We start from the raw sequence: 23,692 nt of genomic DNA on the forward strand, positions 1-23,692 counted from the left end.
TTGTTGATATAAATTGATAACCAAACCCACAGTTTAATAACTCATACAAAAACATGAGATAAAATACTAAATAAATGTATTAAGATTAACACCCCATTCAATTTACATCAATGTTTATTAGTTATAATAGTCATAATCAGTCACATTAAAACGCATATTGTTTAAACAATTTCAATCATATAGTTTTCACTATTATCTTGTTGAAAACAAATGTGTAATTTTGTTATTGTTTGTTTTTATTAATATTTAAAGTACTTATATTACGTATATTTTACAAAAAATCCCTAGCGTGGCAAGCATCATTGTTATATTGTTTATTAAAAAACTACAATATGCTAAAAAAATTAAAAAATTCTAAATTGTGAACATTTAAATAATTTTTTTTTTGGAAAAAGTTACAAGAAATATATTAAAATTGTATGCCCAGTTGGTTGGCGCAGTGATCAAGGTGACAGGACGGTCTATACATTGCGATAGTCACGGGTTTTAATCCTGCTGGGGCTACCTGCTTTAAGGTTGTGATTGTTTTTAGAGCAATTGTGTAAAATCCGCAATAGTACACTAATCAGGTTGGATCACTTCCGAATGTCTTCTAGGATGTTCTCTAAATTGCTCACTGGCCAGTCAATAGGCTTAATGCCAAGGACCGTGATTCAGAGCTCCCGTCAAGCAGTAGGTCTAGTCCAGATAAAACTCAGTTGGAAAGAAAGAGACTCTAAAATATAACAATCCACAATTAATCGATATTTTTTAAATACTCATACTGTCAGGATGTTGCGCCTGTTTCCGTAATAAATTATAGTTATAGTAATACACCTATTTTTATATTTTTCCAATGTCATTATTATCTTACGGACAAATATAAAAATGGACCACTGTAATTTTTATAACATCAACCCGACGTATATAGTTATATTAACCCACTCTGTCGGCATCGAGCTTTGATCTCCATGAAACATTCCTCCTGAACCTTCAATGACGGCTAGCCCTACTGCGCCGATACAACTGCAAGCGACAGTGTTGAAATGGATAATAAAATGCAGAAATATTTACAAGATAAACAATAAACCCGGTTAAAATTTATTATTGATTTTAATTCAGCATTACTTTCCTCCTAGTTTATTCATTACTCTTCATAATAATAATGGATGAGTTTATGTGAGAACTTCAATCCTAAAATTCAGTGTAATTTTAACGACTTATTGACTGAAATGATATTGACTTGACGTAATACAAAAGAAGCATAAAAATAACAAATCTTTAAACAAAGAATTAAGATATAAACAAGTCGTTGAACAAATGTTAAAGTAAATATACAGAATGGTACAAATGAAGAAAACAGATTGAATTGCCATAATCAGAGGAATAATATATGATGAAACAAAAGGAGAATAAAACCAACAATCCTTTTTAAAAGCTCTAGACTGTTAGAGGGAAAACATTTAACACTAATTACAAGTAATCAGGATTAGGAAATCCAGACTATTAATAAAAAATCAAAAAATTATAAAAAAAAAGTAATTAACAACACATTATCCTAAATGATGAAAAAAAGATAACAGCATGGAATAATCTACAGACTACGACTCCGTCGACGCAACGACATGACGAAATTATCACGGCACACTAAAAAGTTTATCTTTTGTAAAGCGGTTGTTTTGTATCAGGCAGAGCGAGCGGCATTCATTTATTTCTCTTCCCTCCGTTAGTCCGTTTATTGCCTGCCTCGTATCAAGAGCGCTTTGAAAAAGTCGTACGTTATCCATTCGGTTCGGTGTACGAGCGTACTTTTTTCGCAGGAGAAAACTGGAAGAATTCAGTGCCTGAAAGGTACGGGGAAAATGGATTGCGATCGGAAAATACAGTCCATTGGTGGCAGCCGTTCCTTTCGATATAATCTCGCGTAGAAATAGTCGAAAATTTCAGTCATAGATCGAGTGTGTGCGCGTCTTTTTCCTCTCAACGGTTCATCGCCATGAATCGCGGCGGCGGTGCTTTTGTTTTGTTGCTCGTCATGGCCTACTGTTTGACGGGGTCGAAAGCGGAACGTTGCGAAGTGGTATCATCAAGTTTGTGCAGAAACCTCGGCTATAATTCGACCCTAATGAGGAATTCCATGTACCCCAACAACCAGATCAACGCTGACATAATGGTAATAACACATTTATTATTATCTCCCACAATCTTTTATCTTTATGGTCCTCTGTTATCGTCTTTTTTTTCGTATGTCGTCTTACATACATTCGAGGTTGTATATATATTTTATGGTTTTCATGTAATAACGATTGATTTTCGTAATAACATCAACTGTTTTCGGAAAAGCTGATCAAATATTACGCGATTCAACAACTCATCCTAATTCCGAATAATCCACTGTAAATATACGTACCATTTTATTATATAATGAGATATTTGATTAGCTAGCCAACAATTAAAATTTTATATTTGTTATAATTAACTTTTTGACATGCTAATTTGCGATATCAATACAATTACAAGTACTTCGTGACAAATAGATAACTTTTCTCAGTCTAACACGTTAAAAACATTTTATAGCACTTGTTTAAATTACTCATCTGTAATTAAATGCCAATTGAATCCCGTGTTTCTGATTATACTTTATCGTTAATAAATTATATAGCTAGAAATATATACCTATGCATCAGTTATACGTTTCAGTATAATCCATAGCAAATACAGGCACCAGTCTATTATATAGAGACAGTTTTGTCCAAGTTGACGTAAATATAACGCGGGTTACTTCATATAATAATTAAAGTAATGCTTTATTGTTATTATAAGTAATGTTACATCTATAACAAAAAATGTTTTTATAGTTCTTATTGTAATTCTTATTGGATATAGCCTTTACTTTAATTAATTAAATTCTATGTAAAATCAAATATATAGTTATAGTTATTATAAATATATTTTTTAAGGATATACTAAACTGTGATATGATAACTGTGAAGACGCATTTACAACAGGTTTAATTGTTACAAAGAAATAAAAATAGCCTTACATAATACTCTAATCATGTTAAACATATCATCATGAAAACAAAAAAAATTCAGGAAATACTAACACGCCCAATATAATTAAAATATTTATTATTAAACAGTTTAATTCAAATCAATTCTGGAACATTATTTCCTGTACAATTTCAAAACGTGAGCATTAATATTAGAAAATAAGGTTCATTGATCGCCATAGTTTGTTCTTGACTGTCTGGCATAAAAAAATCGAGTTTTCAGACGCAGTTGGCCTGTGTACGTATCAATTTTTTTCGAGCGACGAACACCATGTATCGCCGCGGTACTTTTGTTTGTTGTCCGACACGGCCTACTGTTTGACGGCGTCGCAAGCGAAACGTTGCAAAATTGGTGGCAATATGATCTTAATCTGAAATTTCAAGAACTATGGCAACTAGATCGCCGTTGATGGAATAATAAAAACTTACTTATTCTTACGTTAGCATTATTCCTTATGTGAACGCCTATATTTTTTAGGATAATTAATACCATGTAATATAATTCTCAGAGACATAATCATTATTTTACTGCTGTAAATGACTAGAAGCTACTTTTATTGTTAGATTTTGCTGGTGGAGCATGACCATGAATGCGTATAATGGATTATCTTCATTTTCGCAATTTATTACACCATTCGGTCTATTGGCATATAATGATCGGTATATCTCACTATAATTACCATATAAAGGCATCATTATATTATTGTCTTTTACGTTTGCATTGTTTCTTTGATGTTCTTTATTTCTTATGTGATAATAAGCACAGTTTTTCAGCAAATATAAATAAATATGTAATTTCGTTCGGTTATTTAATAGAACTTTTTGTACTCGTAGAAGTAAACATTCTGCTGGATCAGTATCCTTTTACAAATGTCAATATTATTAATTAGTGATGGTTAGTTTGCTTGCGAGAGTCACCATAATGCATAAACCAATTTGTGAATATGTTCCGGTCCTTTTAGAGATAAAATAGTTATGAATTCACCCTCAGGGTACAAGTGTTATTAGTTTATATTATGTTGGGGAAAAATATTTTCGGTTTTCTTCAAATAAATGTCTAAGTCACATTAGGAATATGCGTTTGATACTTAATTATGTTTCAATGAAGCCATACTGTAGAGCTTTTGAAGGCAACTCGTATTCGATTCGGAGATTTAAATCGATTAAAGATGAATGATGCCGTGGTTGGCCAATCGTTAAGGTAGAATGCCATTGTCGATGAAATTTTTAAAAATATCAAGGTAGGTCAACAAATTTCATCTCGCGACATCTCTACTGAACTAAACATCGATCGTAAAAGAGTTTCGGACCATTTACATCTGCTTATTACTAAGGTTACATAAGGCTAAGACAAGCTCAATGAATGAAAATTTAATGGACCTGGTTTCTATTAGGAATTGCTGCTGAAGCAAAATTAAATCGAGCTATTTTTGAAGCGAATGATTATGGGTGATAAAAAGTGTATTAGAAACGACAATAACGTTCGATAAAGATTGTAATCGAACACCACAGAAACGCCAAGGAACTGATGTTAAGTGTGTAGTGAGAGAGAAATTGCTCATCATGAAGTGTCCAACCTAACCAAACCATTAAATCGACTCTCTACTGCTAACAACTAATACGATTAAAACACGCTCTAGGTATGCTAGGCCTCATATATCCTTAATACTTCCGCAAAAACTGAGGGAGGTTGACTTGGATGTTTTCATGTATCCATTGCCTCATCCTATTGTCATTTGTTCCGGTCTCTGCAGCTTGCTTAATTATATAAAGTTGACATTATCAAGAAAGGCAAAAAAGACTTGTGATAATCACTTGATTTAGTTCAGAAATTCAGAATGCGGTTTGCCAGAAAAGTCGTCGATTAAAATAGCACATATATAATTGATTAGTATTTGAAATTTATATGATATCTTTAAAAAGCATGAAAAACCTTGCAATTGCTTTTCTCCCAACCCATTTTTGTGATTGTCTGGGATGCAATAGTTTAAAATTCATTATGGGTTCGAATCCTTCGTTACCAGTTGGGTCCAGTCCAGATAAATCCTAAAAATTAATTAATTTTCTTAGTGCTTAAATAAATCAAAAACAGCACTAAAAATAAGACAAAGAATCGTTATACCAAATATTTTTCAATCAATTTGCATAGTTTATGTAAGTATATGAATTCACTTAATTACCATTATTCCAATAAATTATTTCTGATTTATAAACCATATTTAATTATCATTGCCGAAAATAAGCAGGGAAGTACTTACTCCATGCAGAAATATAGCAATAAGCTTTGATTTTTCCTTTATTTACATTTATACCATCTGCGATAAAAAAAAACATCGATCTAGTTTTATATCATTTATTAGATATATGAGATAGTGATACTTTTTTCAACCATGTGCTTATTATTTTTTATATAGATAATATACATTCGGAAATATTTAAATTTATAATCTTAACTTTTACCATCTCATTCAGTTAAATATAAATAGATAGTTTATATAAAATGATAATTTATTTCAACGAAAGGATGTTGCAAAACTAACAGTTTTTTCACATTAGTCATATTTGTAAGCTTATCTCGACTTCATTTTTGAATATGAAAACAAAAGAAAAAATATTTTGGTTCGTAAATTATGTTCGTCGGTAGCCATATAAACCACAAGGTGGAAAATACTGGAGCTTTAGCCGTCACGTAACTCAAAAAGACATAAAATCCGTCGGTGATTTTTATCGCAGATGGCACGAACGTAAACATGGGAAAAATCAAAGCCAACTCCGATATATACATTAAAGCGAGTAAGGGGGCTTTGATGTCTGAGAATGTTTATTAATCGAAAACAATTTGAAGCGGTTTGTTTAGAACCGAAGGCGGCGACTGGGCTTTTCGAAAAACTTCATAATTATTTATGTAAGGTTATGCGCAGTTTTTGCATTCATCCTAAAACTAAATATTAATGCCTTCATCAAAGCGAGACGATTAGGATTTCCGATAAATAACTTTTAGACAGGATGGTCTTTAGGTTTCCTTCCATTTTAATTTTTTTTGTTTCTTTTTAATCATGAAAATTCAACACAAATATACAGAACCCTTTTTTTAACAGAACATTGCCAATGGCCTATTTTTCAAAGCAAAGAATGTTGATTCAGTTCAATATAGCGCATTTTAATGTTCTCAGCATTTTGATGACATGGGTAGAGTGGCAAGTCGTTGGGTCCCATTGTCATGCCAATTAGCCAGGATCTCTTAGATTACCAGCCAGTCAGTAAATACGACCATTTTACGCCAAATTACGACTATTTTTTACCATTTTTAACATTTCCGAATTTTTTTAAAAATAGTAAAAATTGTAATTAATCCAAAATATTGTTATAGATTTATTTTGACACGATAGAAGAATGTATAGAGACGGTTCACACCAATTTTTAAGTAAATCGGTTTAGTTAAACCCGAGATATCACCTGAACTATCTCGAAAAGTCACTAAAACAGCTATATCTGCAAAAATAATTTAAATTTTGAGAAATCCTTTTAAAGCATATTCTTAAAAAATGTTTAGTTTTGAAGTTATGATACATTCACTTTAATAATGTTCTTTAATACAGTCTAAAATACCCCTTTATTAATTATTAAATCCAAAATATTGGATGACACGTTTTATGATCTCATTAAACATTTTTTTAAAAGTAGCACGGAGTTAATCAACAGCCAAGGTCTGTGAAGCCCACGTTAATCACTAAAAATCCAAATGATTGACGCAATTATAATACATGCGCTATTGTTGATAATGTATTCAATAATTTGAATTTGAATTCGCGAAAATGGAATTGAAATTTCTGGAAACACTATAAAATATAAAATCGTTTTCCATAGAGGAGAGCTAAATCTGATGAATAAGTTGGATGTTCAAGCAATTCCTACTTTCATTTACTTTTTACAACTTTGATATTAGCTATGGATTTTGGGATAAACCGATTCTATTTCACGAATATTTGTTTTCAATTAGCCCAAGAGGTAAATTGATTTATCAGTTTAGAGCTATTCCACGAACATTTTTTTAACATCCTGCAAAACTAATATTGATATTTTCTTACCAGATTTTTGTTCTATTGTTGGAAGTTAAAAATGTTAATTATCTTCTTACGAAAAATGGCGTCGACTTGTTTTATTCTTCAGTTGACGATAAGTATTTCCCGTATATCCCGGCGTAATTCTATGCTGCTAATCCACAAACTATTGTTTTACGTCCTAAAACAAATATAATCTATCCAACAAAACAGCGAATTTTCGCAAACTGTATTTGGTGTAGTATATTCGACGTCATCTGTGACGTGCATTAGTTTATTGGAATTGGAACATGTTTTATTGGAAGCACTACATCGACATTTTATTGTTAGATTGTTGTTCTATTGTTGAACACGAATATCAAACGTCCCGTTATGCAAATATTTTAAAATTAAATCGTAAAAATTTTGTTATAAAAAGTGGCCTCTATTAACCAAAAGTACTTCCCATATATCCCAGGGTAATTCTATGGGATTATTATTTTGTCAGAGAGCGGACAATCTGCCTACTCGATAACTACGCACCAAGTCATTAGTCAAGGTAGTCCTACCATACAGTCATACAGTCCTACCCAGCCTGCTTTTACTTTCAAAATCAGGCGTTTTATTCTGGTTGCCAAAAAATAAATATATAAAAGTGATACGTAAATAAAACAAAAGAGCATTGCAATGGTTTAATGGGAACTGTTGGAATAAGAAATGTGATTTATTAATGTGAAATATTTAAAATTAAATTTTACCCTCACAAAAAAAGATCTTCAGTTGGCTGCGATTTGGTGTTGTCTGGACCGCCGAGCTTAAGTTTTTTTCTCTCTTCATTATTTCACTTTTGTTTTGCGTCACGCCCGGGCTAATTGCGGCTTCTGGACAAAAAATGGGACTGGGTTCTCTACTTGTCAATGCCTTTCAATATTTCGGCGGTCTCTCGTCCCCTTCATTCTCGGATCATTCAAGCTGCTGCCGCTCGATTTTGGAGTTTTAGTCGCTTTTTTTGCCCCGGCATTCTTCGAGATTCGTCGCAATGGTACCGGGACAAATTTCGAATTATAGTTTTTCGTTGCAGCGTTTTTGTTCTCTCTCTCTCGGCCCGTCTGTCTTCGTCGACCTCGCTCTTTTTCCTTCGTTTTCCGTCGCCGCCACGGCCTGCTCGCTTGTCGGCCCCATCAAATCGAGAATCCTCTCGTTCGGGTTTTTGTTTGATGCTTCAGTGGCGTGCGCTTCCCAGAATTTACTTTATACGTTCAGTGAACGTTGTAAAGTTTAATAAATACGAGGATGTCTTTCAACAAGTGATCTTGATGTATCTTGGAAAATCTATTTTAAACTGACTGACTGAGGAATATACAAACCATTAAATTTTCAGAATTTATTTGCAATCTTTGAAATTATTTACAATGATTGTTAGATTCTTGGAAACATCGTTATTCAATAGTTCACGTTTGCGATACAGTTGCTATATATTTATTTTATTACATTTCTGCTATATATAAATTTGCCTAGATATCGTAAATAGTCAACAAAGTAGATCATTCTGTAATCAATGTTTTGTTGATACACAGGAAAATGTTTGATTTTAATAACTTTCATAATAACTAACTGTTTTTTGTCACATCAATTTTCGTTTCATCATTTACTTAAAGCTATTGGTTCAAAGAGTTGGAATTGTTTTTCCATAGCGATAATCCTTATTCCCAAAACTTATAAAAAACGTTTCGCCATCATACATTTTCAAGCTTCAAGGGCCATTGCACAAATCCAGAAATAACTAATGCCATTTAAGTCTTTCTCAGTCTGGATTACATTAAATCATCATAAATCTTTGTTATCCATTTTGTGTAATAATGTATTTCTTCCCCTTCTTTTCTGCAAATGAATGCATCAATTCAGTTGTCTCATCTCTATAAACCTAACTGTCTACTACTAAGGATTGGACTGTTCATCTAATTCGTAAGAGGATTTTGGAATTTAAGGACTTGACGATGTAAGTAAGACACAGATTGAACGCGTAAGATCATAAAACTGAGTTAAGAGTTTAAAAAGCACGCATTAAGATATTTGTAGTAACCATGACAACATCCCCGCTTATTGAAGCTAATCTTTAGTAGTGAGGTTCCAGTAAGTGATCAACTTGGTTGGTTGTTGTTACTTTAACATTTATTATTTAAAACATTACTATTTATCATCGCAAATAGACCTGTTTTAAATTTTCCGTCTTTTTATTAATAATTTTTAGCGGAGTTCCCTACGTAAGATTAAAAGGCATTGACTAATATTTTTATTTATATTAGGGTAAAAATTGTCTGGCGTAATAAATGAACAGTCAACATGACTTCACAATTAAAAATCAGTTCTTCTGATGAAGAAAGGTTTTTATTTATTGGACAATAGTTCACTTCACTGTTCCTTTATTTGTGATTACAACGTCTACAAATTTCCGCAACCGAATTGCCCATAAAATATTTTTTTAAGAATTAATGATTCTATCTGGCAATGGTAACAGCGCTTCTAATAAGTGATACATTTAATCTTGTACCTGCAATTGTTTCAAATTTTATTAATTTATGTCTGATATAAATTTCATTGTCACCAAAAATCTAATTATAATACACTTGATAGTGTACATGAAATTGTCCTTTACAATATGCGTTGGGCCAAACGTCTTTTAGAAGCAACTTTTTTTTAATTTTTTATTTTTTAATGTAACAGTTGGATCATGTCTCACCCTAGAAACTAATGAACGTAACAAATCTTTGGTGGTGTTCAATTGTGTGCTGTGACCAATTGTGACAATTTTACTTTTCCAACGACACAACATAACCCAGTAAATTTACCACTGTATTGACAAACAATTACCATTTCCTCAACGGTAACTGACTTGTTGGTACCATAATCTATTTCCGAATCGAAGTGGAATGCTGCTTTTTTAACTTTTTTTTGGGTGGAATTTTGTTGCATTGTAAAAAAGGATTAAAAGTAAAGAAAGTTCTCTTACTCTAAATTTGTGACTAAGTAATAACAAATGGAAAATACATTTACAAAGTATGCTTTACTATAAACAATTCAATCACAACAATTTCAACTCTATTCTTGGTAAATTTTTACTCGAGCCCAATTGGAATACGATTCGACATTCTAAAGGTAATTTTGGTCCATCATATTTAACATTGATTTTCACGTTATCGAATCGATGTACTTATCAAAAACCTACATTTATATGAAACATAAATCATGATAAAGTATTAAACGGTCAGTGTCAATAAATTGTGTTTAACGTTTAATACATTATGTATTATAGTCAGTACTAAAAATTTTTGAGAATGTATTCTTAAATATTTGATATTCAACAACAATGTCGATCCTCTGTGACAGTAAAATGATTGGTGACAGTAACACTTTGTATGGGTCGAGTATGGTTTGAAAATACACAAAATTGCTGGTTTTACTATTTTCCTTGCAATTATTCCACATTTTCTCATTATATGGACCTTCCCTTAACATATATTCAAAAGAAAGCTGTTAAAATTTCATGATATTCTACTCATAAGTGAGTTATTGTGCTAAGAGTGACCAAGAAGAGTGAGGTAAACTATTTTTGTTATTTTATGTCCAAAACAATCGATCAAAAACAATTTCGTGTTTTATTTTGCACTACTTCTATGTGAAAAAAATATCATTCAAACGAAGCAATGGCTTGAAAAGTTTTATAAGGACGGATTCTTATCAGAAACAACAATAAAACATTGGTTTGATGACTTCAAACGTGGTCGTGGAGACACTAATGATGCGAAACGCAGTGGTTTAAATGAGGTGGTAACACTAAAAAACATTAAAAAAAGTTGCCTGACTTAGCTAACATCGTAAAGATATCAAAAGAACGTGTTGGTTTTATATTGCATGAACATTTGATTATGAGAAAGCTCTGTTCAAAGTGGGTGCCACGTTTGCCCACCCTTGACCACAAACCAGATCGTGTTGATGCTGAGCAGTGTTTACCCAAACGTAACAAACAGTAAGTTTTGCGTCGATATGTGACAATGGATAAAACATGGATCCATCACTTGAGAATCAAAACGATCGTCATCTCGTGATCTTGACGAAGATACGTTGATGAATATAACCAATTTTTAACAAAAAACGCGTTTCCTTTGTTACGCCGGGGACTTTTCAGTCCATATTATAAAGAAGATTAAACCTCTATAAATGTATAAATATTATATAAATTTTTAAGAAATGAAATGCAATACATGTTCAGGATGTCAGAGAGATAAATTAGAAACATTGTTAATTTTGAAATTCAATTCGAAATCACTGTTTAACTCATCTAGAAAAAAAAGAGATAAAATACAATGTGCCCTTTTATAATAGTTTTCTTTGCCAGAACTATTCAGTGTCAACATTTGAAAATAAACAGAAACGGGCCTGAAGTGTTAGTGTGCAAGAGTGTCGAAAGTTTGCCGCTAAAAAAACCGAAAAACTCGTAAAAACAAATGCCTGGCGCTGTTTTATAGAAGATCCGTCACTTTTAGCGCGGCCCTCTGTTTACTTTCAGACGGAGGTGCGAAATTTAATATTTATTTTTAATTCGTGGGACCGTCTAAACTGTGGATCCAAAAATAAAACCTTTCCTATATATATTTGCTTTCGCTCTCTCATCTCGCTATCGACGTAGACCGAAAACCGATTACAGTCGGGTTCACTTTGATTTTTGAAAATTTACAACTCGAATTTTATGTCATAATATCATGACCTTAGTGTACATCTAGCGAGCCACTGTAGTGTTTAAGATGTAAAAGGCATTCAAAGATTAATCAAATTATTATGTTAATATAGGATTGATCAAACCATAAAATTTTGCTTTATACCAAAATACCGAAATTACTTCAGATGAGATACTTCGTAGAAAATTACCTCTCTTTTTTTGCGAACTTATGTTAAATCTCAATTAACGATCGTAAATTGTATCCGGTTATTAATGGTATGAAAAGTTAAAAATTACTCATAATATTCTTTAGAGTACTTAACACAAATATAGACATTTTCTCGTGAGTTCCAGAAGGATACAGTCTTGAATTACCTCACTTACCTCACTGTATATGTATTAAGTTGATTATGTTATACAACATTTATGCAAATAAACCATCAAGCAATTTTAGTTTAATTCGATTTAAAACTTGCTATATGAACCAAGATTATTTCTGCAAATATTTTGCCAAGTAATTAGTTGCATATGATTCATGTATATAATTATCTCTAACCAAGAATAATATAATCAATTTGGTTAAACTAGATGTCCTCTTATGTTGTTTTCTAAGTTGGCCATTCACCAATCGGCTAAAAGCTGAGAACTATGGATTGGAGCTTTCAAAAGATAGAAAATATAGCAATTATATACATTGTAATATAGAATTATAAATATAGGAGAACCAAGAAGTTATAATTTCGATCTTAACGTCAGACTTTTTGCCAACTTCGAATAAATGATGAAATTGTTATATTTAACCATTATTATATCGAAAATATAAAAAAATGTTTTGTAGTGCAAAATTAATTTCATGACATTTTTGTTGCTTTTTACGTTTGATTACTCTTATTCTAGTGCTTGAAGTGTTTTCAGACTTCATTGTGAATTATACAATTTCATATCTATAGATTACTAACTGTAAGTATTTAGCACGGGACTTTACAGAGCAATTTTTCCAATCTTTCATCAGCGCATTTTTACAGCTAAGCTAATAATTTCTTGCCTTGCAAATCATTTTCGAAACGTTTTTGTAACACTGTACATAAACAGTCTATTGAGCTAAAATGCAGCATATTTAACAAAGTGTTAACTATTGTTTTTTTTACGTTTAACTGAACAAAATTCGTTGAGATTAAATTAACTGCATTATAAACGTAATATTTTGTAAAACGCTATGAACTAATTCCAACGGTCTACTATTAATAATGTCCATCAACTGAATAAAAGTTATATTTACCATTTAATCTTGGTTTATAGATAGAGGATACTCTCTGTCGCATCTGTCACCATATGTCATTATAAAACAGTTTGACACTTCACCGACATTTTCAGTAGAACTCATTAGATAACATAAACAAAACACTTTATGGCAGAGCGTTAGGCCGGGACTTCTGTTTATTACAAAAACTGAAAATGAAACTTAATGTATATGAAATATGCGTATTTTAAGAACGGACATGATATCAGATAGATTATATATATATATATATATATATATATATATATATATATATATATATATATATATGGCCAGAAATTAAAAGTTAATGTCACGGAACGCGTAATAAAGAGCCTTTTTTGAATAACAAAACATAAAACAGAAACGTATGGCGTATATAAAGTAGGCTATGATTAAAAACAATGTTTTTACAGATAAGAACCGCCAATTGTCTTGGCGGTTTTAGTTTCGATCGCCACAGTTGATATGATGTCGGACAGTTATAAAACTGTTTGTTCGGCGAATGTTGCCTTTGACGCCGCTAGCCATCGGTACTGATGGAATCAAAATGGGTTTCTATAGTAACTAAATGCACGTGCGCTTTTATAGTGCGAAATATATTTGAAGTGAAAGTCCGAAGCAAATTCTATCGATCACGAATTATGGTTTATGAAATTGGGACAGCTGTTATATTACAATATGTAATGCGTTTCGCCATGAACTCACTTATTTACGGTTCAAATCCCAGATCAGGGGTTAATTGACGCGTACATATAGAGTTAGGATTACAACTATCTAGAAGTTATCGGAGTCTGACCGTAGAGAACTACACATTATTGCTTTAGTATTTCATTTTTCACTTAAACTCACAAGAGTAATCGTATCACTCTTAAATCATCATCTTCATTTACATATCCAGCCAATGAAGGTATATCTAGAAAGCTGTTACGGTTCTAATATGTACTATTGTAATTGACAGCGATCTTCTCCCTACATTTAGTCATAAATAAAATGGCCTATAGGACCTAATCGAGCACCAAACTTTGGTTCATCGAAAAACTTCTCCCATGCTAATTGTCTAGATAAATCAGTTAAATAAGACATTCTAGACAATTCATTTCAGTCATTCATCTTCATATGAGGAACTTTTGTCTCTTCCAAATGTTGCCTTGCACTTCTAGCAATTTTTTATTCATTCAGGGAATCTATGACTTACTTGAAATATTAGAAAATAACTTCTACCCTATTTAAATATTTAATATCGTCAAGTATTAACCTTTTTTTTATTTTATTTTGTACAAAACTTTTTTTTTTTATTACTCTTCGTGAGTCCACAATCTGCCCTATTGGCAATAAGTATTTCTTCTGTTTATATTATATATACATGGCATGTAGAAAATCACTTCATTAAGCAATCTTCTGTATAAAATATTATCTTAATTAATTAGTCTTATTCTAATGCTTATTCTAAACTCTACATATGTCCAGTAATCAGATCAGGTGGTGTTAAACGTTTTAGTCTACGCACTTCACTATCACGTCGCATATTTAGCTGATTAGCGAGTACATTGGGATGCACTGACACTCTTTCGAAGTACTTCACACAAGCACGTTGGATTACACTCGTTATAGGTTCTAGAGGAATATCGCGTTGTATCACTTTATTTGAAATATAGTACGGAGCATCAACAATGGCACGCAACACCTTATTTTGGAACCGTTGAATGATGGATATATTAGATTTGCTAGCGGTACCCCATAGTTGAATTCCATATGTCCAAATGGGCTTGAGTATAGACTCATACAGCAATACCTTGTTATCTAATGATAACTTGGATTTGCGCCCAATGAGCCAATACATCTGATATAATTTTAGTCCTAGTTGTTTCCGTTTAGAGAGTATGTGCTTCTTCCAGGTTAGGCGTCGATCTAAATGCATACCAAGATATTTAACATGCTCTGCTTGGGGGAGTTGACGATGATTGATATTTACTGGTGGACATGTTCTTTTACGCAGGGTAAACGTTATATGCGTGGATTTTGATTCATTGGCTTTAATGCGCCATATCTTCAACCATATTGTACAAAACTTCATATCTAATTTTATATCGTCTTTTCTCTATGCGTCTTTTATTTTTATAATATTGTTCGTTACCTATGCCATTATATATCGAGCCAGTTTATTTTTTGTTTGTCTTGTTTGTGAAACTAAAACTTATAATATTAAAAAATTACAAAGAAATCTATCACTTTACTTCGTATCACTTCTATTTATATTTCAACGCTTCACTCGAAGATCAAGAAAAAAAAACCTAATTAATACAGCAACGTTTAGTCAAAATTCAACTTTATTCATCAAGATGCTCATCTTCAGCAATCACTTCTTCAGTTGAGCCAAATCTGTGTTCCTTTGAGGTCTGCAAATAGTCAGATGTCATTAGGTGCTAGATCTAAACTATACGGTCGGTGGACTGGACTAGACTGGCTGTACTTGTTAGCACTGTGCATTGTTTTGAAAATAATAAAACTTTCACTAAAACGACTGTAATGTTCACGTGTGGTAAGTGGCAAATTGTCATGATGTTTTGACACTAAAACGACCAATATTCAAATGTATTCATATATCAATCAATTTATAACAAATACACTACTAGAATCTTTAACATTTTGATATAACTTTTCATATTATTTTCACTTATAACTTATTTTCACAAAATGACAACTAAAATATTTGTCAAGTAAAATTTAGTTAATCTAGACATATTATAAATTTTACAATAAATATCAGAAAGACTTAATTGTATATAACACATTTGTTTATATATGTATTATATAGGAGGTTTCCTATAAAATTCGATGGCTTTTTTGGAAAATAAAACGGCTTACAATATTACAATTAATAAGCATTAGAACTTAATTCTAAAAATCTTCAACAAATAAACTGCAAATGTTCGATAATAAGGTGTTGAGTTAAATTCACAAACTCAATCAATGAAAAATTCATAACTTCTAGCATCAATAATGCGTGAATTTGCCCCATTTCGACTTTGCTACCTATACCGATTTGTAATTAAAAAAATCTTTACACTAGTCCGGAGTCATCGTGTCCAGAAATTAAAAAACGCCCTTGGTCCATCTTTTGGGTTTGCTACTGCAATCCAAATGCCAAAAAAGGGCAAATTGCACACTGCAAGCCCGAATAACAATACTCACAAAAATGTTTTCAATTAAAAACCTAAAAAAATCATCATCATCATCATCATTTTTGCTTTAACAGTGAATATAAAAAGCCGACTCGATGATATCACCAGATGCATGTTAAAATACAATTTTATTTGTAATATATGACATTATAAAGTTTCGGACTACCTAGGATGGTTTCCCACTCTGAATTTTTAATAGATTCCAAACATTATCGTATCCCGAGATTTTATATGAAAGAATTTTCTGATTGAACGAGCATCTTTCAGTGGAATTCTTAGAATACATTTCGACTCGCCCCAATGGATAATCACCGTCATTCTCTCGAAAATGTGGTACACATGCTTGAACGACCCCATTTAAGTACCGCCACTGGGTCCATCGAGTAGGTAGGTAAAACTGGACATAATCAAGCATGCCGAGGCGCCTTTGTGATGCCCGCCGCCTTGTAATTAGCCGTGCACAGGTGCCGTCCGGGCTTTGGGGGCCCAAGGCCCCTCTAATAATGGGCTGGTTCGCCCTCTCTCTTTCTGTTGCCGCATTCGATTCGCCGTGGAAAGTTCTTAGAAAATATCATCGCCAGGGTGATGGGTATGACGTCGACTACAGTCCGTCACGGACCCTAGATAGACGGTCATTACTGCTTTAGTTCTGGTCGAATGGATTTTGGCAGCGTTGTCGGATTGACAGCCGTATCTAATGCAACCGGGAAATTTTTCATGCGTTGTCGTTTTTAATTATTTAACAGTACATTGTCCGATTATGTTTTACACTTCAACCATAGCGTGTTAAATGACAACCTCTTGTTTTAATTTTCTGTGAGATGTAATAGTAACATTATTATGTATAAGTACTCTACTCCTTAATGAAACACAATAAAGCTTTGAAGCCTTTTTTGTGCATAACATTACTGGGCAAATAATTTTGAGTTTTGGCGAAAAGTGATAATATAATATAACTATTTATATATATATATATATAAAGTTTGATTTATATTTTATTTAATTTTGAAACTAAATATAAGGAGGTAATTTTTAAAGTGAAATGAAAGAATAAAAATATAATTAATAGATCAAATCCAGCCAACATAGTTAAAACAATACAAAAAAGCCACCAGCATCATTTTATATCAAAGCAGTGAAAATCTCCAAATATGATAAACTATGCTATGCTACAACAACTACTAACTAATGCCATTAATGAATTGACTACACACATATTTCAGCTGAAGAAAATATCCAGTCCTGAAAGAAGTCTCCGGTCAGTACATTATTATTTTTACAAAACAATACTTTATTTACTTTACACTTTTACTTGTTTGTTCCACCTTTCCACCTTGAAAGAAGTAGCCATTAGATCATTAGGGTGTTATCGGTTTTAAGTTTTGTGGTTTGTTGATATGGATCAAATAATCCAGGTCAACTCTTTAGCAAATTTCATGAACTATTTTTGCATCCTGCAAAATCCTATCTAATTTCTTCTTCTCTTATTCTAATTTCACTTTTTTCGACTTTCACTCTCAACAAATTCTCGCTACACCTCACCTATAAAATTAATTAAATTCCTTACTAAAATGATTAAAATAAATGTCTAATTATTACCAGTTACTACAGTTTTTGCTGGGATCCTTGATGGACAAATCTCATTAATGAATTGACTACTTACATAGCAAGAATACTTTTCTTCTGTGTCTTTTTATTGTTTGGAAATTTGCTGCTATTTCGGGGTGAAATTTTGGCATATATTGATTCCTATTTGATGTCGTTGAAAATTATTTGTTATAAAATTGGCAGCTAACATTCCTACTATAAATAAAATTGACGCTGTTTGGGTTTTATAACTTTACAAAATGTAATCTTACATTCTGCACTTACCTATGTTCTTCCATATTTTAAAATCAATGTTTGTTAAACCAAGAATAAACCACAATTTGATTATTATTATTGAGTTCATTCAGAGGCTAATGGCACCCCAATTTCTTGATGTATTTGATTTTTCTGACATACCATGGAACATTCAGAACATCCTTAGAACACTTGCAGTTTTTGTTTCATTGTAGTAGATTTGAGGAAATTTTTTGATTTTATCGACTGAAAACAGTCGAGAATCGCAAAACAATCTTTAGTCAAAAAACTAGCGACAGAAAATAGTAATTACTATAGGAATATACTTAGGAAATTATTACTATAGGAAAATAGTAATTACTATTTTTTTAGTCAAATGCACGTTTCGACTGTTTTTTGTTTTCAATTCGTGATGTCAGACGAAGATGTACGAACCCTTTCCTGTATAAATGATGAGAGAGGAAAGGACGGAGATAATTGCTTGGAGCAGTTAATTTTATTTGTGCTTATATTTTCCAACATTAATATACGCGAGATGGAGATATACATATTCCTTCACGTACTAACTTTAAAAAAGAAAATGAAAAAAATTATTGAATACCATTAACATGCAATTAATAATTTAACGGAAGTAGAATTACTTTTATATTTGAATGTTCTGTGGAACTGTAAAAATGAATGGAATTTTTTCTATGGAATGGAATAATACCCCACAAATGTTTTATCGTATTTTAATATGTTCACTGCTATTTTTAAATAATATATTATAATAAATATAGACGATACAGTAGAACTTAAACAAAACCTAAAAACTAAAGATGTACAATAACCATAATTACAAAATAAAAATTAAACATCAAAAAAAACTAATCCATGACATAATTAAAAATGATCGCACAATAACCACTACAGCTTTTTTAAAGTAAATGCTTTACTTATTATTAAACTTGATTAATCTTTTTACCTTATTACATTAACAATCTTAAAAAATATCGTTCCAAAACGCTCCTATATTAACATACAATATATTGTTATATATGTATGTATAAATTGGGAACATTTTTGTCAAGGTTGCGGCCAGGACAACAGAGCCAGAACATTAAAAATCAGTCGAATGAAACTAATAGAACCAAAATCGCAACTAAAAGTACACGACTGAAACAGTCGATAGTCGTTTTCAGTTGATAGTTCCCAACGTCCCAAGTAATTTCTTTGTTCTACACAGGAGAAGAAACCATATTCTCGATACACTGAACCATTTGGAAGTGATCTTAGCCTGATATAAAAGGATTTTAATTAAGTTTCACATATTTCTTGTTCTACGCGGGAGAGGAAACCGTGCTCTGAATACACTGCAACCTTTGGAAGTGATCTAACCAAGTTAAAGGGCGGTCAAAATGAAGCGCGAGATATGTGACTTTTCGTAGTTACGGGATGGCAACGTTTTCGATAAGTAAATTGGTGACAGTAAGGGAATGCTACGGTAGAAAATTATCGCTTAGGTTTTTTGTGGATTCACTTGCAATTTCCAAAATTTGAACTATTTGTTATGTTCAGCTGCTGTTAGAGTTTGAGGTGTATGTGTGTGGACGAACGAGAGCTTAAAGAGAAGGCAATGACATCTGCATAGAATGCAGATCAGCCATGTAGATATTGAATAGCACCAGAGAGAGTGGGGGACCGTATGGAACACCAGTCTAGATGGATCTGGGATGAGTAAGTGTGGAGATTTTGACTTGGAATGACCTGTTTTGAAAATATTATTGTAGCTTTAATGCATTGAATATTAAACTATGATGCAACACTTTGTCAAAGGCCCTAGTCAAATCCAAGAAGAATGCTCCCATGAGGTTCTTGTCATAAAAAGTGCGGTTTACTTCGCCTGCTAGTCTTGCAGCTTGATTGTCAAGTGTTTGACTTGAAATCCAAAGTGCTCGTCTTCTATCACCATCACTTTCGCAGCTTCAGTGAGAGTGTAGAGAATCAAGGTTTTTGATAATAAGCTAATAGCTTTTTTTTAATATCTAAATCATTTTATAATTATTCAAAACGATCAATTTAATTATATACCTTTAAGTTATATATTGTTTTGTATTAATTTGACTAAAATTAGATTTTCAGATACTATAATTTTGTATGCAGTAGAAAACACATGAGATTGATATTTCTTTCCCGTTATTAATTTCTATTTCTTATTATATTTTAGTGTAGTTGTAGCGGCATTTAAATGTAGTAACTTTATATAACATCACGTTAGACAAAAAGTAGAGCAAATCAACTTCAAAGTCAAAGAAGTACATTGGTTAGTCGGAAGATATTTCCAATTTGAACTATATAATAATATTTGGACTTTGGGGTGTAAATAGGGGGTTTCACCAAATCAAATAAAAATAGAATCCAATCAAAATAATACCTACTAGTAGTAATCTAATTCTGGCATAACCAAATTCTTCGATTAATCGCCAATGCTTATCGCTACGTAGCAAACTAATGACGCAACCAGCAACTGCATAGTGACCACGAAATCAAACAGATCTAGGAAGTTAAATATAAGTTTACTAAATCATAGCAACGTAGAAGCAATACAACTACTAGACATCTTGCACGAAACCACTGATTGTGTGGTTTACACCACAGAATGATGTAAACCATACCACGCCAATTTGTATAATGTTGCTGTTGGAGTAGTCAAATCATTTGTCAATCGAATTTGATAAATACATATTGATGTATTTATCCCGCACTCCGTCTTGTTTGTGTATTGATGCAAGTACAACAGAACAACAGTAATAAATTAACTTAATGTTAGAAAATATAGAACGACATTGTTGAGGAATTACGTAAAGGGCACCTGATACTCATTCGCTAATCGTGGGAGGCGGGCGTGGTATCGGGACCGGGCGATGGGAATGCTGAGATGTACACTTTTGGATATAAAGGCCGGCTCCTTGACTAGAATGGATATAGGTCCTTAGAGTCTCTCGAAGAGTATCTTGCTGACGTAGTTGATAGACGATTCTTATTGTAATCACCGTTGTAACACCTTGTATGTTATCAAGATAGTGACCATTATAATATTTGTTGAATATTTGTATTTTATTTACCAAGAAATAAAAGTATTTCTTACATTAATTATTAAGAAAATAACTACCCTTGTTAAAACTACTCCGGTAAAATTGTTTTTAATTGAACTGTGTATATATCTATAAATATATTAGTATAGATGCAGTATATACCAAACCAGACACCGTATCAGCATAAGTTAGCAGGCCAGAATAACAATGCAGTGTCTGGGTAGCCTGAACACGTTAATGTATCGGTGACAGTGCTTTTTTATTTTGTAATTCTTTTAGTTTATGACAAATGATATATTTATTAATGTTTCTTAAATTTGTCCAAAAAGATCATGGATTAAAACTTATTATATTCTCGGCTTATATTTCAAGACCATATACCCACATTTTCGGTTCTGGTTACAGTATCAGACCATATCTGTTTAATACACAATGATCTTATTATATAACACTGACCTATCAAACCGTATCAGGTTTCCACTTAAAAATAGTCATTCTGACAACGTGGCGTTTCTCCTCTCCGTTTCATTCTCTTTTTTTTCTCTCTCTAGCCTGATGAGATTACGTCGGCTCGGATATCAAGCTGAGAGTGCTCTTTAGTGCTTTAATAACCGAAATATTCAATTTATTGATAGGAAGGCATTTGAGACATCCCTTAAAGAATGTATTCTAATTCAATTTTTAACCCAACACTTGGGTACGAGTTTCGAACCCATAAATATATAGTTACTAACAAATTCAGGTACATTCTATTGTTAAATTACTATTTGGTATTAATGAAGCGGTTTCATTAATCTTGGTTTAATTCTAGGTTTTAATAGTGAACGACATTGAATAAAGCTACAAAATATCAATTTTATAGTAACCTTTTACATATAAGTAAATTTTACCAACTCATTAAAGCCCTTGTGTTGTTTATTTCTTGGTTCTATTACAATAAAATTTTATTTACAACGAATTTAATTGAAACCAGTAAGTTATTTCACATTGTATACTACAATATTTCTTTTTCATCCCTGTTAACCTTTTTCTGCTTTATTTATATGCAGTAATGGTTTAGAAGGTTTAATTGTTTTGGTGTATAATCAGCTCTCCTGGCTATATAGTCGACAGTAGCTATTGACCCAATATTAAGACGCACATTCCACTTGATATCAACAAATAGCGTCATTCTATTTTAACAAAAGTTAATCTAAACTACAGAAATCAATTGTAGTATCACCATCTCTTAGGATTCTATAGTATACAATACTAATTGCTTACAAAAGAGGTGTGAGAAACAGCAGTGTTTTTAACGATACAACGCGGTCCAATAAAATATCATGTTCACCCTATATTTTACAGTATATTTGTTAGTTTCCAATAGTATATTAAAAAAAAAGTTTTTTCAGCGAAATCAATGAATATAATAAATATTAGTTTCTTCCTTTTTATGTCATACAAAAGTAATATTTTTTCTCTTTGCCATATAAAACGCTAAACATTATATTTTAAAATAATAAATGTATGTTCTAACTGCAAAAAAATATATACAGGGGATAATTGGTCATATTACTTTCGTGTAAATAATGCGACGCGCATGTATTGCTCAGTTTTGTTGCACACGCTTTGTTCTGTGACGATTAAGACAAACCATCGGTGAAAAGTAATCTCTCAGACAGCAAATCGTTTGTGCTCGAATAATAGAAATAATTGGCGAAGGGAATAGTGGGAGAAACCCAAAGTTAACTGAAAGAAACCGACGAACATTAAAATGGATTGTGGTCAGACGACACACAATAAAACTACTGCGGCAAAAGTGACAGTACGTCGCAACAATCACTGTAATACTATTTCGATAAAAACAGTACGGCGAGAGCTTCACAAAGCTAACATTCATAGGAGGGTTATAATTACGAAACCCTTTATAACGTAAGCAACGCCAAGATGCGAAAGAAGTGAAGCAACGATTATAAAACTTGGATATTTGATGATTGAAAGAATGGTGGTATGGTCCGATGAATCATCTTTTACATTATTTCCTACAAACCACCGGGTTTATGTGTAGAGAACCCCTGAAAAAGCCAACAATCCGGATTGTCTGCTTCGTATATATTATAATATTCGGTTAGTCCTCTCATTTACGTTACTGCCCGTATTACTATGAACAGTTAGTTCGACATCCTCAATAAAGAAGTTCTTCACCAGAACATAGCTGTCACAACCAAAAATGTCCCCGACGAATACAATCGCCAGATGGCGATGTAACTGAACCGTTATGGAGACTTCTAGAGTAGAGAGTGAGTAGATTTCCATCTTCAACGTCATTGAAGCATTTGGAGGATATTTTGGTACAAGAATGAGACAACATTTCGTTGGAAACTATTTAGACATCATTCCGCGACGAATTACAGCTTTTTTAAAAACAAATTGTAATTCAACGCCTTATTAATGTAATAAATAAAAATATTGTGTCAGTTTATCCGATTATTTTATCCATCTCCTGTATATTAACACGAATAATACAATGAATATGACCTAATAT

The 23,692-nt window shown here is 32.2% G+C and overlaps 1 protein-coding gene and 1 long non-coding RNA gene across 2 annotated transcripts in view; one reads left to right on the forward strand and one right to left on the reverse strand.

Annotated features, from left to right (window-relative positions):
* The first annotated feature begins 1,682 nt into the window (after positions 1–1,682).
* The window catches only part of LOC143189107 (frizzled-10-A), a 31,152-nt gene continuing 9,142 nt past the window's right edge, over positions 1,683–23,692 (forward strand). Inside the window, exon 1 of the mRNA XM_076393781.1 lies at positions 1,683–2,152. Within this exon, the coding sequence (XP_076249896.1) occupies positions 1,976–2,152 (177 nt within the window). The 5' untranslated portion in view covers positions 1,683–1,975. The remainder of the gene's footprint in view (positions 2,153–23,692) is intronic.
* Positions 2,911–13,457, reverse strand: LOC143189130 (uncharacterized). Its single transcript, XR_013003617.1, has 3 exons — positions 13,068–13,457; positions 7,120–7,273; positions 2,911–5,077 (listed from the first exon to the last, which is right to left on the reverse strand). It is a non-coding gene; the product is annotated as an uncharacterized LOC143189130 (long non-coding RNA).

The sequence above is a fragment of the Rhynchophorus ferrugineus genome, unplaced genomic scaffold (assembly GCF_030347505.1).
Source record: "Rhynchophorus ferrugineus isolate W39M unplaced genomic scaffold, kcgeb_rfMv2 rfM1, whole genome shotgun sequence".
In the NCBI taxonomy this organism is placed as follows: domain Eukaryota; kingdom Metazoa; phylum Arthropoda; class Insecta; order Coleoptera; family Curculionidae; genus Rhynchophorus; species Rhynchophorus ferrugineus.